The 16,297-nt window shown below is 42.5% G+C and overlaps 1 protein-coding gene across 2 annotated transcripts in view; it reads right to left on the reverse strand.

Annotated features, from left to right (window-relative positions):
* The window catches only part of KDM4B (lysine demethylase 4B), a 47,828-nt gene that overhangs the window by 18,428 nt on the left and 13,103 nt on the right, over positions 1-16,297 (reverse strand). For both annotated transcript variants that reach the window (XM_075281114.1, XM_075281107.1), the window contains exons 2-5: positions 9,142-9,312; positions 7,196-7,371; positions 4,132-4,246; positions 3,350-3,543 (exon numbers count right to left, since the gene is read on the reverse strand). In XM_075281114.1, coding sequence (XP_075137215.1) covers positions 3,350-3,543; positions 4,132-4,246; positions 7,196-7,371; positions 9,142-9,282 — 626 coding nt within the window. In that variant the 5' untranslated portion in view covers positions 9,283-9,312. The remainder of the gene's footprint in view (positions 1-3,349; positions 3,544-4,131; positions 4,247-7,195; positions 7,372-9,141; positions 9,313-16,297) is intronic.

Raw genomic sequence — 16,297 nt, forward strand, 5'->3', positions numbered from 1 at the left:
AAGGAGTAGGAGGATGGATGACGACCTTGTCCTTGTGAATGATAAGAAAAGGAAGCTTTCGAACCAGGGAAGGCAGCTCAGAGACCCTGGGGAAATAAAACTTTATTAAAAAAATAATTTAAATAATTTTCGGGCAACACATTCCCTTTAGCTATCTCAAGTGAATCCCATAGACCTTAAAGGGGTTATCCGGTTTCTAAGGTTGATGGCCTATCCTTAGGATGGGCTATTAATATTAGATTAGTGGAGGTCTGACAACTGGGACCCCGCAGACACCGATACCAAGGCAGCATGGGAGAGCCGTGCTGTTCTCTTGCCTTAAAAACTGTGGTGGCAAGTGTAGGTACTGCAATGCTGCCCCATTGAAATCTATGAGTCAGTGCTGCAGTACCTACCTAAGAATAGGTCTTCAATCTTAAAAATAAGATAACCCCTTTAAATAGAGTCATACTGCACATGCATGGTCACTGCCCTATTCGAAAGGGAGAAATAGGACCTCTGTTCTCATGATCAGTATGTGCCCCAGTAATCAGACCTTCAGCTATCATACATTTATCACTTTTCCAGTGGACAAAAAGTGGTTAACCCCTTTAATCTTACCGCATTGATGGTAGTAGAATGGTGACATTCCGTTTTGCAGCGGTAAAACAGAACTTCATCGGATTATCAGAAAGTTTCCCTGGGGCAGTCACATGAACACCCCAGTGATATACGTAATTATACATTTATTTATTTATTTTTTAATACAAGTAAATTAGAAGTTAGGCAGGGGGAAAGTGTTTAGTTTAGGGGAAGAATTGTAGTTTATCCCGGACAACCCCTTTAAGGTGCGGTGGAATACCAAACCCTAAGAGAGAAGGTTGTGTTGCAGAGGAAGAGGTTGAGGAATATCTGCCAATGCCGGCAGGAACAAGACGACTGCAAACCAGGACCTGCAGGGCCAATCTTGGGCCAACTAAACAGTTGGAACCCTCTTCGCTTTGAGTTTCTTGAGAACTTTAGGAAGATGAGAGAGAGGAGGGAACAGATACAGAAGTTGGAAGTCCAACCAGGGAATGACAATGGCATCTGCAGCGAGAGCCCGGAGATCTGGCCATGTAACGAGGAAGCTCGGGGTTCAGACTAGAGGCAAAGAGATCGATGTCCAGAGATCCCCATCGAAGGCACAGATTTCGAAAGAAACCACTTGTCTGGATCAAGCTTTTCGCGGCTTAGGTGATCTGCCCCCCAACTGTCTACACCCAGGATGTGGACTGCAGAAAGAAAAGGAACGTGGCACTCTGCCTAGCAAATGGTAGCTCAGCTCCTTGTGCCGCCCTGGCGGTTCACGTACGCAACCACTGTGGAGTTGTTGGACTGTACTCTAACCAGAAGGTCCTGTAAATGAGAGCAAGGAAAAAGTCCCTCAGTTCCAGGAGACTGATCCTGAGAAAGCTCTCCAACTTGGCCCATAGTCCCTGAATAGACAGTACACCGAAGACTGCTCACCATCCAGACAGACTGGTGTATGTGGAGATCACTTGGCAATGGAGACGAAGAAAGGACATCCCCTGAGGGACCCGAAGCTCCTGGCAGATGGGAATGAAGAAGATATCTGGCAGTCGAGGCTGGAAAGAGTCATGAGTTGCGAGAGTGGAATTGGGCATAAAGGATGGCCTCGAAGGTCGACATCCTAGTGCATAAAACTCGCATGCATTGGCAAATAGAGCAGGGGGAGTTCCTCTTGAAGGACAAACCGGACTGAAGAGCATGAACTTTGGACTCCGGAAGAAGAACCTTGCCCAGATAAGTGTCTAGAATCATTCCAAAGAATTTCATGTACTGGGAAGGCATAAAGAAGGAAGTACCGCCACTCCTTAGGATTGGAGAACTGCCATAATTGACAAACCCACTGTGCAGTTGAGAAACCGCTGATATAATGCAGCAATGGAATTGGGGTCTTCAGATAGGTGAATAATATCGCTAACTGACCAAATAAGGTCCTGCATTGCGACTGATAAAGTGCCTGAGGCTCTGAATTGGAATCAGGCATCCCCAGAAGAAGTTAACCAAGTAAGGGGAGACGTGGTTCTGCCTCTTGGAGTAGAGCCATGGACCACAATCGAGTACGTGAAAACCCAGAGTAAGGGGAGTAGGATATCAACCTATAGGAGGACCTCCTGGTTTGCTTGCAAGGGAGGAGGGACGCCGACTGAACGGCAATCTGAGGCAACAGTTTTAAGCTCTCCACCCTTGAAACGATTAAGTCTGGCAAGGTCGCCTATAGCCCAGGTAAGGAAGTCCATTGAAGGGGGGGCCGGAAAGGTCCTGGGCAGGCCTGAGTGGCAGCAGATGGGATCAAGCTGGACACATGGCAGCTTTTTTATTACAGTGGGCGTACAAATAAAATGTAGCCGCACAGGCATGGGCCAGGGAGCAGTGGGACTCTTGACGGAAGGACATGACTGCAGAAAAGGGACCAGGAGCCAGCTTACTAGATAGTGGAGAGAGTCCCACTGCTGAGGTAGAAAGAAGGCTGCACAGACAGATTCCCCAGGAACTGTGTCCCACCAAGTCAGCCAAGGCTGCTGCTGCCTGCCACTGTAGAAGCCAGAGGACAGAGAAAAGGCAATGCAAACTTGGTAAAGAAGGAGGAGACTTCCCACCAATATTCGGGTGATGATTGAGTACTTTAATACTCACCCCCGATCTGAAGTCTTCGGGCGCCACAGGGTCACCCATTCAGTGGACCTTGTGCATGAGAGTGGAGTCACCGGCATTCCAACTGCAGATGTGGCAGTGGGAACTGGGTGACCAACAAGGCCCTCAAAAGAGAGCAGCACCTGCAGGGGGGTTCGACTAGTGTGGCGGACATGCTGACAAACCCCTGTACCTGAAACAGAGAAAGAAAAAAATAAAGCAGAGGACCTGCAAGCATGGTGTCTGTGGAGGGGGTACAGCCCAAAGGTGAAGTCAACAACTTTTGGTTTTCCTAGCATCAATCTCCTCGTAGCCTGGTCTGTGTCCATGTCCATCACTTTGTAGATTTGGGGAACCAATTTTGAAATCTTATGCAAATGAGGTAGATGGTACACTAAGGACAGGCCTTCGGCTACCATCTTCTGCCTGCTCCACCCCGTGTATTGAGAGTTGATCTTCCATTGGCTATGGCATTATCCCATCCTACTTGAGCAACAAGAGCAGTTTTTATAGGGCTGACGGTCTGCCCCAGTGCACCAACTGCCTAATTTTGACACATCAAAATTGAGGTATATTGGTTATTATTGTGATGTTAGTGGTAGCATACCTACAATACTTTTGCATTTATTGGCAAAAAAGTATTCAACATTTACATGTATTAGAATCTTACCAGGACTTTGGTTCTCCAAAGTGCAGATAGTTAATGCTGTAGAGATCCATGTCCTCTGTATGCCAAGCAAAAGTTGTCTTCCACATTCCGAAGTAGAGATATGGAGTATTTACACCTTCAATGATTATTCCACTCTCATGTTCTACCATATCTAGCAACGTTTTCAAGCCTGCAATGTTCCATAACTTGATATCCTGCCAACATACAAGGGCTAATGTTGACACAAAAGTATGTCACTACATGCTGGATGAAAAATAGTTGAAAATCAAATAATATCAAATATATTGCATCACTGTATACTGGAAAACAAAGTGTAAAGTAATCATAAAATATACTAAACTGAATTTATCACTTCCCTCAGCATCCTATCATATTCAACTGTCATCACCATGTTAAAGTGATAAACTACGAACCTTTTGTTATATACGTCTCTTTTGCAGATTTGGAGAAAAACAACCTTGAAGTGTTGTGCAAATAAGGCAGTTGGTGCAATGGAGACTGGTCTTCAGCTGCAGGAACATTGTTCTTGCTGCTCAAATAGGATGAGTGATATCATAGTAGTGGGAATATCAACTCTTATTGCATGGGGTGGGACCTCCAGGAAATGCTATGGGTCTGAGCATCAAAAGCCAGTGTCTCAACTGCCTCATTTACATTACTTTTTAAAGTTGGTTTTCCCCAAACTACAAGTGACATATGTAACAAAGATATACTGTTATCGCTGAGACGTTCTCTGTAACACAGGATTATAAGTGAAGGCGAAAAAACATAAGGTGTCTTACATTGTCGTAGAGGGAACCACTAATGTCTGCTCCATATATCGGAGACATGAAGGTCAAATTCTTCCAGTATTTGCGTTCCAAATCATCAAAATCTTGATGGCGCGGAGTGCAGTACCTAGAGCAGATGAATAACAGATTTATGCTAAATCTGTAAATAAAATTAAACTAGATAATGAATTCCATACAATTTGTTGTTTATGGGTGTTTGTGCATCTTTGTTAGAAAGGAAACTGATCATCCTTTTTAAGCTGACTGGTTACGCTAGCAAAAGTCAATCAACTATTGCAAAGGAAAGTGTTGTTTGGCCCTGCAAGTACCCTGCAGTTGACACTCAAATGAATGGTCAATCATGCTACACATGGGCTAACCAAACCTAGCAGAGAAAAAGCTGCTCTGTATGACCTGTCCCCCAGTCTGACTCAGAGACCGTGAAGGTCCATTTGGAGAGGTTAGCATGCCCTCACAGTACATAGCTATATTCACACCATCTTTGAGGGGGAAAAAAATTATTTCATTAGAGTGAACCCATTTGATCTGATTTTAACAGCCATCACTTAAATGCAAATCCTTTTCGATGGCAATTAAAATTGGCCCCACTGACTAGGGCGGGTTCACACCAGTCCCCAATCTCCGTTTTGAGGTTTCGGTCTTCTGCCGACAGGAGACGGAAATCCAACATTCATTATCCGCTGGTGAGCGCCCTTGAGCGTCTTCTGCTCTCCGTGGTGAAACCATATTTTTTTTAACCGGACACATAGTCCTGCATGTTTGACTTTGTGTCCAGTTAAAAAAAAAAAAAAAAAAAATGGGTTCGCCGCGGAGAGCAGAAGATGCTCGCGAGTGGACACTTTGCAAACCCATTCAAGTGAATGAGTTTGAAAACTGCCTGTGGGTTTCTCGGGCAGGAAACAGAAACCTGCAAAGCAGAGATCGGGCACAGGTGTGAACCCGTCCTAAAGTGATATAACATGACCTATTTTGTGACAGTCCACTAAATGAAGTCTATTGCCAGAACCCTGCACGTCAACCCATCCCCACAAATTCAGATCCAGCTTAAACTAACCCGTGTTTTCCCCTTGTGCGTCTGTTAATTTGGTTGCCACAATATTGGCATTTTTGTCAGTATACAAATGAGCTCTTTGGAGCAACAAGGGCATATTTGGTGCAAACAATAACATCTTGGCAGCAGAGGCTCCGATTCACTAGGGGATACACTGCTTGATTCATGTGACCCTAATCTATCTGGGGGCTGTGTTGATATAAGTTCTGGAAGACTCCCTTTCAAACGGACTGTCAAAAACATGGAAGTGTGTCTAGCCCCATTGCAAATCAATGTGTTTACAAAAACAGCCATCACTTGGCACATAGTGTTATAAGGCAACCCCCTTTAAAGAGGATCTTACAGCACCTCCATCAGCTCCATTTCATTATCATTACATCCATCAATAGGTTCCATTAAAGAGGACCTTTCACCACTTTTGGGCACATGCAGTGTTATATACTGCTGGAAAGCTGACAGTGCGCTGAATTCAGCGCACTGTCGGCTTTCCCGATCTGTGCCCGGTGTGAAGAGCTTATGGTGCCGGTACCGTAGTGCTCTATGGTCAAAAGGGCGTTTCTGACCATTAGCCAGAGACGTCCTTCTGCCTCGCGGCGCCAATCGCGCTGTGCTGTGGAGCGGGGAGGAACGCCCCCTCCCTCTGCTCACAGCGCTCGTCCATAGACGAGCATTATCAGGAGCGGGAGGGGGGAGTTCCTCCCCGCTCCACAGCACAGCGCGATTGGCGCCGCGAGGCAGAAGGACGTCTCTGGCTAATGGTCAGAAACGCCCTTCTGACCATAGAGCACTACGGTACCGGCACCGTAAGCTCTTTACACCGGGCACAGATCGGGAAAGCCGACAGTGCGCTGAATTCAGCGCACTGTCAGCTTTCCAGCAGTATATAACACTGCATGTGCCCAAAGGTGGTGAAAGGTCCTCTTTAATTCCAGCACCAACCATTCCCCAGGGAAATTTAGGTTAGTATCAGCACAATTATGCTTACTACTATCAAGTGGGAGGTCCTGAGCTGGAACAAAAAGACTACCCATCTGAGAGCACAGTATATACTTCTGCTGAAACTAACTGCAATGATTGTTTGGGAATCATAGAGGCTAGAGAAAAAAATCCAACTGTGCCAGAATCAGTGGAGCAGCACTTATTGAAGCATTACCAGAGTTGGAGTTGGTGGTAATAGGTTAACTGGTTATTCCCATCCCTGCCAAGATGGGATCAACTGATCCTAAATGCTGATCCCTAGGTCAGAACTGCTAGGCAGTGCTACTGTATGCTATTCCCTTAACTCCCATGAAGTTGAATGAGAGCTGCAGAAAGAGTGTTCCCATAAGTCCTGCCCTGCAGGTTGGGACTAGAGTAGTAATTCTCATCTTGGCAGCAATTTGCTAAGCAGAGACTACTCCTTCAAGTCTGGTTCCTTTTTTTTTTTTTTAAAGGGGTTGTCCACTCTCAGACCAATATTGAGAGACAAAGGTAATTGTATAATGAAAAGTTGTACAACTTTCCATTAAACTTTCTGTATCAATTCTTCATGGTTTTCTAGATCTCTGCTTGCTGTCATTTATTCTGCTTACTCCCAGTGTATACAAATCAGTCCATGGTTATGTGATACTTAGTCCACGGTCAAGTGATATACAGTTCATGGTTATGTGATGAACACACAGATGCACAGCTCATTATAATCACAGTAATCATCTTCCTGGTAACGAGCTGTGCACCTATGTGTCCATCACATGACCATGGACTGATTTTTATCCACTGCAAGTAAGCAGGGTGTCTCTCAACACTGGTCTGAAAGTGGACAACCCTTTTAAGTTTACATTTAGATAAGAACTTTATTAGAACCATTAAATCTGAACCATGATGAGATTACTTGAATAAATTTAAATATAGTGTAGAATAAAAAGCATATCATAATCAATGTATTCTTTTCCTGGTTTTAGGTCAAGGCCTAAAAACTTGTGTTCCATGTATCACTGACAGTTATTTTGCTAATGCAAGTCTTACTTGTCACTGTTTGCCAGCTTGCGATATTCGCCCACAGTCATAGGTTTCTTTTGGATGTTATACTGAGTAAAGAGTCCAGACTGACCAGTCACCACTTGCTGAATAGGAGCAGGAATCACCATTTCATCCAAGTCATCATAGGTCCGTCGTGGGCGCCACTCTTTGGGGGGGATGATCTGAAGAGTTAAAGATCAAAATAATGCTTACTCACGTTTTTGCTTCCTGGTTTACATAAAACAATGAAGAGTTGAGGCCAAATCTATAATTCATCACCAATACTCAAAACTTGCTGACTGGTGACCAACCTCAGGGACCATCAAGAAAGTGAGGGCCCAATATTCCCCATGTGAATGGAGCAGCATATCACACAAGTGCTTTGTCACTCTATACATCTCTATCACAATCTGATAACATATCACAATACAGCGCCTAGTTATCTCCAGCCGTACCAACAGAGGTGAATGGCATACCTCTGTGATCTGCTGCTGAAACATACTTCTCTTCTTGTGATCACGATCCTGATGATAGGGTTAACCTAGCGCTTGGGTTTCTGTGCTTCGGATCCATTTGGGGACCCAAAAAAACGGAGACCATGTCTGCTTAAAAAGCGGTTACACACGGAAAAATAGAATATAATGGGGTCCCACTGAGTTTCCTTTTATAAACCAGCTGAGAAAGAGTCCTCTTTGTAGGACTTTTCTCTCCACCAATTTTATGTAGTGGAGTACTCAAACACTAGTGATAACCTAGTGATATAACTTCTAAACTTGGCCCACACCATAAGGGGGCGTTCACGCTACCATTGGTGATTGTCAGCAGTGTCCATAGCTAATGACCGTTACAAAATTGTAGCAACAGACACTAGCTGAACCGTCAGAAATCCTTTTAAATTTCCACTCATTTCAATGGGATTTTATATTGTGTCCGTTAGCGTCCGTTTACAGACAATCCATCAGTAGATGTTTTGTTTTGTTTTTTATCAGCGGACAAAAAATTCTACATGCAGGACTTTTCTGTCTGTTATGGAGCGTTCACACTACCGTCAGTGTCCGACAGGTAGTGTCCGCTGCTAATGTCCTTTCAAAATCTTGCACGGACATTAGCAGCGGACCTTAGCTGTGTCCGTGACATTTTGCATTCATGTAAAAGGAGATCGGGTGCGTCGTTTTACACTCCGTGCCTGTCCTTAAGTGTCTGTTCCCAAAGATGTCCGACTTTTCAAGCGGACAGAAAAACCCAACAAAACGGCAAGTGTCCGTTAATTTTTTTTTTTTTTTTAACACTGAAGTCTATGGGCAACAGCCTTATAATGGACAGTAACTGATAGCCATCAGTTACTATTTTTTGTGTCGTTTCTTTCTGAGCATGCTCAGAAACCAAAAACAAAACAAAAAAAACGGACAGTTTATTTAAACGAACTCTAACTGATGCTAGTGTGTCCATTTTTTTAATTGATCCATTAAATGGATCAGTTAAAAAAAAAACGGACACATTAACATCAGTTAGTGTTCGTTAATGTCTGTTATGTAAGGTGTCCATTTTTTTCTAATTTTATATTTTTACGGACACCTTCATAACGGAATTCAACGGTAGTGTGAACCCAACCTTAGACTCACGTGATTAACATATGCACTAAATGTAAATACATTCCGTCCGGTTGCTTTCAAGCTGAATTTACAATGCGGATAAAACACCCCCTTTCTGCAGATTAGTGTGGGTCTCTTTGTGGCATACCGGCTTTAATAACGCTCGATCTTTTAAATGCATGTCATATTAAATATTGTATTATCTAAATATCTTTATGGAATGCTATGCTCCACAACTGAGCTTCCCAGCAGCCTCACAATCTACATAAAAAAAATAAAAAAATATATAATAATAGTCACAGAGATATCTTATTACCAAGTCTTCTAAAAGCTTTACATTACTATAATATAAGCACTTACCTTTGCCAGACCTGCTCTGTGTGCTCCCTGAGTTTCGATGTAAGCAATATATTTTCCAAAATCCTGAAACTCTTCCCAAGTGGGTCTAAATGTCATGATCTTACAGCCCGAATTTTGAGATGGTGTAGTTTCTGGTCCCATAATGAATTATCGTTTGTCTCCACTATGAATCTAAGAAAAAAACAATGATAATGATACAATGTTATAGTATGTATAATAGACTGCAGTCTCATTTTATAAAGAATACAAGATTTATAGCTCATTGAATAAATTCAGTGTTAACTAATAAAACATATTACATATCATATTACATTACAGAGATGTAAAAATTCAAGAAAGTCCTGGCTATAAAAGGAGTAATGTCAAACTGTCACAGATACTACCCACTCATCGTTGTGCTGTATTAGCAGGTCCCGAAGATGGACATATTCTGTTTCCAGACCTTTTGGCACAATATTCAGCAGTACAACAATTCTCTACCCGTAACATCAAGAGGTCACCTTAGTTCAATTTTATTTCAGATTAGAGAGGTTTATCTGCAGTTTGCAGCTCAGTCCCATTCAAGTGACATGGTCACTACACATTAAGGGAAATTTATTACGACTGCAGTTTCCTCAGCTTGAATTATTAAGACGCTTAAACCTTCAAAGGTCGGACACCCAGGACTCCCACGGATCAGCTGCTTGAAGAGGCCATGGCGCTTGTACAAACACTGTGACCTTTTCACTGTTTACACTGCAAATTGTCGGTTTCCTAATGACCATGAGATGTAAAATAATGGGATAAGGCTGCAATAACATTGCATAGCCATTTTGAAATGAAGGTGGTCATGGTATTTGCTAAAGTTCTGCAATCCCTTCAAACAGTTGATCAGCAGGGGTCCTGTGTGACAGATCCTCACTAACATCTTATTGATTATCTATCCTGAGGATAGGTCATCAATAAAAAGGAGTTGGAAAACTGCTTCCAACAGTGTCCTTGTCTATCACAACCCCAACTTCCAAAAAAATCGAGGCTCTGTTTAAAGTGTAAAGAAAAACACGAATGCAAATGTTTGAAAATCTTAGGGCTAGTTCAAACGTAAATTACATGTGGCTTATTTTGGTCCGGAAAAAAAAACGCTTCCTTATTAGGAAACGGTTTTTGGACCTTTATGCATTTTTTGGAGCGTTTTCGGGAGCAGTTTTTGGAAAAAAACGCTTCAGAAAACGCCAGGCGATTTTCCCCTGCCCTAAAGTGAATGGACCACAAAAAAAAAAAAAAAAGACGCGTTTTTCGCCTTCCATTGACTTCAATTGCTTTCCTCAGGCGGAATCCACCTGCAGAAAGGTCATGTCGCTTCTTTTTTTCTGCTAGCAGCAAAAAACTGCTAGCAGAAAATTGAACGCTAGCAGTTCACATAGGGCTCCATTGTATGGTGGCGGATTTTGAGGCGAAATCCGCTGTCAAAATCCTCTCCATTGGCCCCGTGTGAACTAGCCCTTATATAACCATATTTTATTCACAATGGAACATAGAAAAATAGTCAATCAAAAATTGCTAGAAATCATTGTCTGTGAACACACTTTGATGTGTAATCAACAAATGCAAATTAAAGCTGTATCATGCAAAGAAAAGGCCACATATCAGCACAATCCAAAAACATTTACAGTCTTCTCTGTGCCAATGCCCAGACTCAGTCTCCCATTTTCTCACTGCCTATCTCATACTTCTTCATAAATGGTTGACAGAAATGGTCAAATAAACACAATAAATCTCCTTTAATTCATGAGAAAGCAAGTGATGGACTTCATGTTGAAGTAAATATGCAAAAACTATGCAAATTATACATTATTGATAACTGTATTTTATAATTTAAAATAATCCATAATTTTATTTTGAAAACGAACAGTTTGTTGCTTATTTACTTTCTTAGGAATTTGATCACTAGTTTCTTAGGAATTAGAATCTTTATAATTTCTGACTTACCATAGCTTGGCAATCATTTATAATGAAGTTGGAGTAGGAGTCATGCTGTAGAAAATAGAGGAGTCAATGGTTTGGCCTAAAGACTTCACAGTTCCAACATTAAGAAACAAGCAAGACTACCCAGGATTGTTCACCAGATAGGATTCTTCAGCAGACAAGAATGGGACAACATTCCTCTCCCAAAACTCCGGTATTGTTCTCACTACCCTAACACTTATTTATTTTGCTTATTTAATAGAGTCATCATATTCCGGAGTGCTTTAAATATTGTTGTCACCATTGTCCTATATAGGTCTCACAATCTAAATTCCCTAACAGTATGTATTCAGAGTATGGAAGGCAAACAAATTGCCCTAAGGAAACCTATACCAACACAGGGAGAATCCATGTAGATGTTGTTGCTGTCCATAACTGAATTTGAATCCAGGACTCCAGTGCTGCAAGGCAACACTTGTATCTATTGACTGTTAATATGATAAAAGAGAGGATGCTACACGATTGAAGACATGGCCCGGTCCAAATTTATTTTTTGAGATGTGTTGTAGCTATCAATTTCACTGTTTGTTTTGTTTACACGGACACAGTCGGACATGCAGAACTTTGTGTCCATACAAAAAAAAAAAAAAAAAAAAAAAGGTTTCACAGCGGAGAGGTTGCATACGGACAGAAGACTGTCATTACACAGCCTCCCTTTTAAAATCTGTCAAATGTTATTAATTTATATTAATCCTAGCATTCTGTACACCAGTCTTAAAGGGATTCCTTCATTGGCCTAGTGATTTATAACTATGCATATATTTGCATAGCCTTCAGAAAGGCTATTCCAGACATAGCCATAGTAAAAAAAAAAAAAAAAAAAAAACGTACTCCAGCATGCCAAAAATGTAAAATGTAACTTTTACTCATTTACGGATTACAAACATACATGAAAAAATGGATCCATACATGTAAGAAAAAAATTAAAGGAGCTTATGCGTTTCAGGAGATAATATACGGTCCCTTACTCATAGCTTATTCCAGAAATACCTTTTATTTAGTAATCCTCCCAGCCGTTTTTGAATTAGCCGCTTTTATTGATATGCTAATTAACCAGCACAGAGCACTAGAAGTTCACTGAGCACTGTCTGCTGTGTGTACACAGGGGGAGGTGAGAGCAGGGAGGCTGCTGCAGCTGATGACTTCTCATCAGCCTTACCTGGCTCTCTCCTCCCCCTGTTTACACACAGCAGACAGTGCTCAGTGAACTTCTGGTGCTCTGTGCTGGTTAATTAGCATATCAATAAAAGCGAGCTATTTCGAAAAATGTCTGGAAGGATTACTAAACAAAAGGTATGTGTGGAATAGCCATTCTAAAGGCTATGCAAACATATGCTTAGTTAAAAATCGCTATAGCCAATGATAGACTCCCTTTAACCTTCGCCTTGCTGAAGACGTAGCTCTACATCCTCCCAGGGTGGCACTTCTCTAGCCGAGGACGTAGCTATTATATCCTTACTTCTAATGCCAATATCTCTGGACTCGTTTGGGCTATGACAGGGGTGAACCTTCCCCTTTCGCCGCCCGAGGCGAACTACAGAAAGCCGCCCCCCCCCCCCCGCCGGGAGGAGGGGGCGGACCGGAGGGGGCGTGGCAAAGTGAAGGGGCGGGGCTTAGCACCGTTCGCCGGCAGAGAGCAGGCACGGAGATGACCTGCTCTCTGCCTGAGCGTGAGAGGAGGCTGCTGGAGCAGCGCTGCTCCAGTGGCCTCCCCAAACCACCGCTCGGTGCTAAGCCAGTCCAGGACAGCTTGTCCTGAACTGGCTTAGGTAACCAAAAATGCCACCCTCCCTGAGGCCCTGGCATAGCGCCACCTGAAGCGCTCGCTTCAGGTCGCCTCATGGGAGGTGCGGCGCTGGGCTATGAAGATAGTCATTTTAAAGGGGCTCTATTACTGGGAAAAGTCATTTTTATCTAAACACATGCTTGTATAGGCTTTAGAAAGGCTATTCCATACTTACCTTTTGTATGTAGATTGCCTCAGTGGTTTCTGAATAAGTCCGTTTTTATTCATATGCTAATGAGCTTCCAGCCAGCTCAGGAAGTTCCCAGCAGCCTCCTCTCTCCTATTATCTTCTATGTGTGGAAGCAAACAGGAAGCTGAGTCATCAGCAGCAGCAGCCTCCCATAGAAAACAATAGGAGAGGTGTGCACGGATCTATCGTGCACCAGTCTAATTAGCATATGAATAAAAACGGACTTATTCAGAAACCACTGAGGCAATCTACATACTATAGGTAGGTGTGAAATAGACTTTCTAAAGAATAGACTTTCCAGTTTCTTTAGTCCAAAACAAAAGTAAAGTTTATTTTCACTCAAAAAGGTAGTGCAGCAACAAAAGGAAACAATACAAAAATAAATACCTACCCGGCTAGGCTCTAACTAAACATAGAATAGGTTACCTCACCTAGACTAACAGAAATCCAAAAGCCAGTAGAATCATTCAGGACACAGCTCCAAAAATATGACCTCTCTGTTGGCTCTCCTGCCAAGCTCTACCCCCAGTCTGCTGCAGGAGCTGGCTTCTTAACCCCTTAAGGACCAGGCCATTTTTTGGTTTCGCATTTTCGTTTTTCCCTCCTCACATTTCAAGAGCCATAACTTTTTCATTTTTCAGTTCACAGAGTCACATGATGGCTTATTGTTTGCGGGACAAATTGTACTTTGTAATGGCATCATTCAATATGCTGTGCAATGTACTGGGAAGCTGGAAAAAAATTCAGAATGAGGTGCAATTGGAGAAAAAATGCATTTGCGCCATTTTCTTATGGGTTTAATTTTTACAGTGTTCACTGTTTGGTACAAATGACATGTTACCTGTGTTCTACGTGTCAGTACGAACGCGGTGATACCAAATTTATATAGTATTTGAAATGTTTTGATACTTTTAAAAAAAATGATAAACTTTGCAAAATAGAAGTAAAATTTTTTGTCATCATGTTCTAACACCTGTAACTTTTTCATATTTCCATGTATGGAGCTGGTTGTGGTGTCTCTTTATGCGAGACAAGATGACGTTTCTATTGATACCATTTGGGGAAAGATCTGATGGTTTGATCACTTTTTATTCAATTTTTTATAGGAGGCAAAGTGTTGAAAAAAACGCTTTTTGGCTGTTTTTATTTTTTTTGCCGCTACGCCGTTCGCAGTACGGGATAAATGTTTTAATATTCTAATAGTTCGGGCATTTTGGAGCGCGGGGATACCTAATATGTTTATGTTTAATGTTCTTTAATTACTTTAATAGCTAATCTAGGGAAAGGGGGGTGATTTGAACTTTTATATTTTTTTTATTTTTTTAATACTTTTAAAAACTTTTTTTTTTCTTGTTATACATTTATGATCAGACCCCTTAGGTACCTTGAAACCTAGGGGGTCTGATCGCTCATACTATTCACTGCAATACTACAGTATTGCAGTGAATAGCAGAATCCCAGCACTTCTATTAGACGATGCCTCTGGCATCGTCTAATAGATCTCGTGCAGAGACAAGCCTGGAAGCCTTCAATAGGCTTCCGGCTGTCATAGCAACCGATCACCGCCCTCATGTGATGTTCAGGAGGGCGGCGATCGGGGAAACATGGCGGCGCCCATGCCGCCTGCGCTGTTTACACGCTGCGGTCGCGTTTGACCGCAGTGTGTAAAGGGTTAACAGCAGCGATCGGCTCGGGCACCGACCGCTGCTGTTATTGGCAGGTCCTGGCTGTATGATACAGCCGGCATCTGCCGTGTATGGAGCGAGCTCAGCGTGTGAGCTCGCTCTATACATCCCCATGCGACCCATGACGTACAGTTACGTCAAGGGTCGCTAAGGGGTTAAGCTCCCTTGATGAGCAGACTCTCTGCAGCCGAGTCGCTGCTGGAACATCCCCAAAGTGTGGCATGGAGAACAAACATTCCTTCTGGAGTTTTTTCATCTCACCCACCTTAGTAGTCTGGGTGAGATGTACACCACCTCCATTACCTGACCAGCCATCGGCTTACAGTATTTGTAATGAAAGTAACCTATCACATAAACTGCTTTTCCACTGTATAAGCAAGGCTACCTCCTATGCCGCCCTTGCTACCTCTTGTGTCAGCCCCTATGCCTCATAGATTGTAAGCTCTTGCGAGCAAGGCCCTGAGTCCCATTGTGTGAATTGACTATTACTCTGTGATGTATCTTTTTGTCTGTACTTGAACCCTACAGATTGCACAGTGTTGCAGAATATGTTGGCAAAATAAAAATAAAATGTATTATTTATTTTATTATTTATGAATTTATGTTCACATACTATATTAAACTGCTCTTGACAGAAGGCTGATGAAGTCAGGTCTGTTATCTCTCTATGTAAACACACAGCTAACGAGTGCATTGTGTACACTCATTTGCAAATTATCTGATCTGCTCCAGGCAGTGCTGACACACTTGATGGGAAAACACCTTTAATCCAAATTGGCAGTTTGCCAATTTTAAACATGGCGGGAAAAAGAAAATCTAATTTGTTGCAAAATTCTAAAACAACAACAAGAGCGATTAAAGTAGCCAGAAGTCAACAGAGTTCTCCTCAAGTGGAGCTGAAGGGGATCATCAATGCTAACAACACGCTCATTATATGGTGTCCCAGTGAGCTGCTGAGATGCTGGAACAATCACGGGCACAGCGCAAGGAACGAGTTCAACGGCAGGCCAGCTTGACACTTGCCAACACACCAGAGCAGGTGGATCATCAGCGCCATCAACACGATCATTATATGGTTTCCCAGCGAGCTGCTGAGATGCCAGAACAATCACAGGCATGGGAAACAAGTTCAGCAGCAGCACAGCTTGAGAACTACCGAAACCCCGAAGCAGGCAAACCATCGACAGCAGCAATTTGCTGAATATAGGCGGATCATCAACGCCAACAACAAGCAGACGAAATTGCGGGCAGTGGATAATTCTACAAATTCCTACTAATACTGTATTATGAATGTGAAAGTTTGTTTGTGTATGTGGATGTTTGTTCCTCAATCATGCAAAAACGGCTGAAAGGATTTGAATGAAATTCGGCACATAGATAGACTGTAACCTTGATTAACATATAGGCTACTTTTTATCCCAGTAAATGACATGGCTTCATGACTTTTATGAATTTTTGTTCACATACTATATTACACTGCTCTTATCTCAC

Source organism: Leptodactylus fuscus, chromosome 1 (genome assembly GCF_031893055.1).
Source record: "Leptodactylus fuscus isolate aLepFus1 chromosome 1, aLepFus1.hap2, whole genome shotgun sequence".
In the NCBI taxonomy this organism is placed as follows: domain Eukaryota; kingdom Metazoa; phylum Chordata; class Amphibia; order Anura; family Leptodactylidae; genus Leptodactylus; species Leptodactylus fuscus.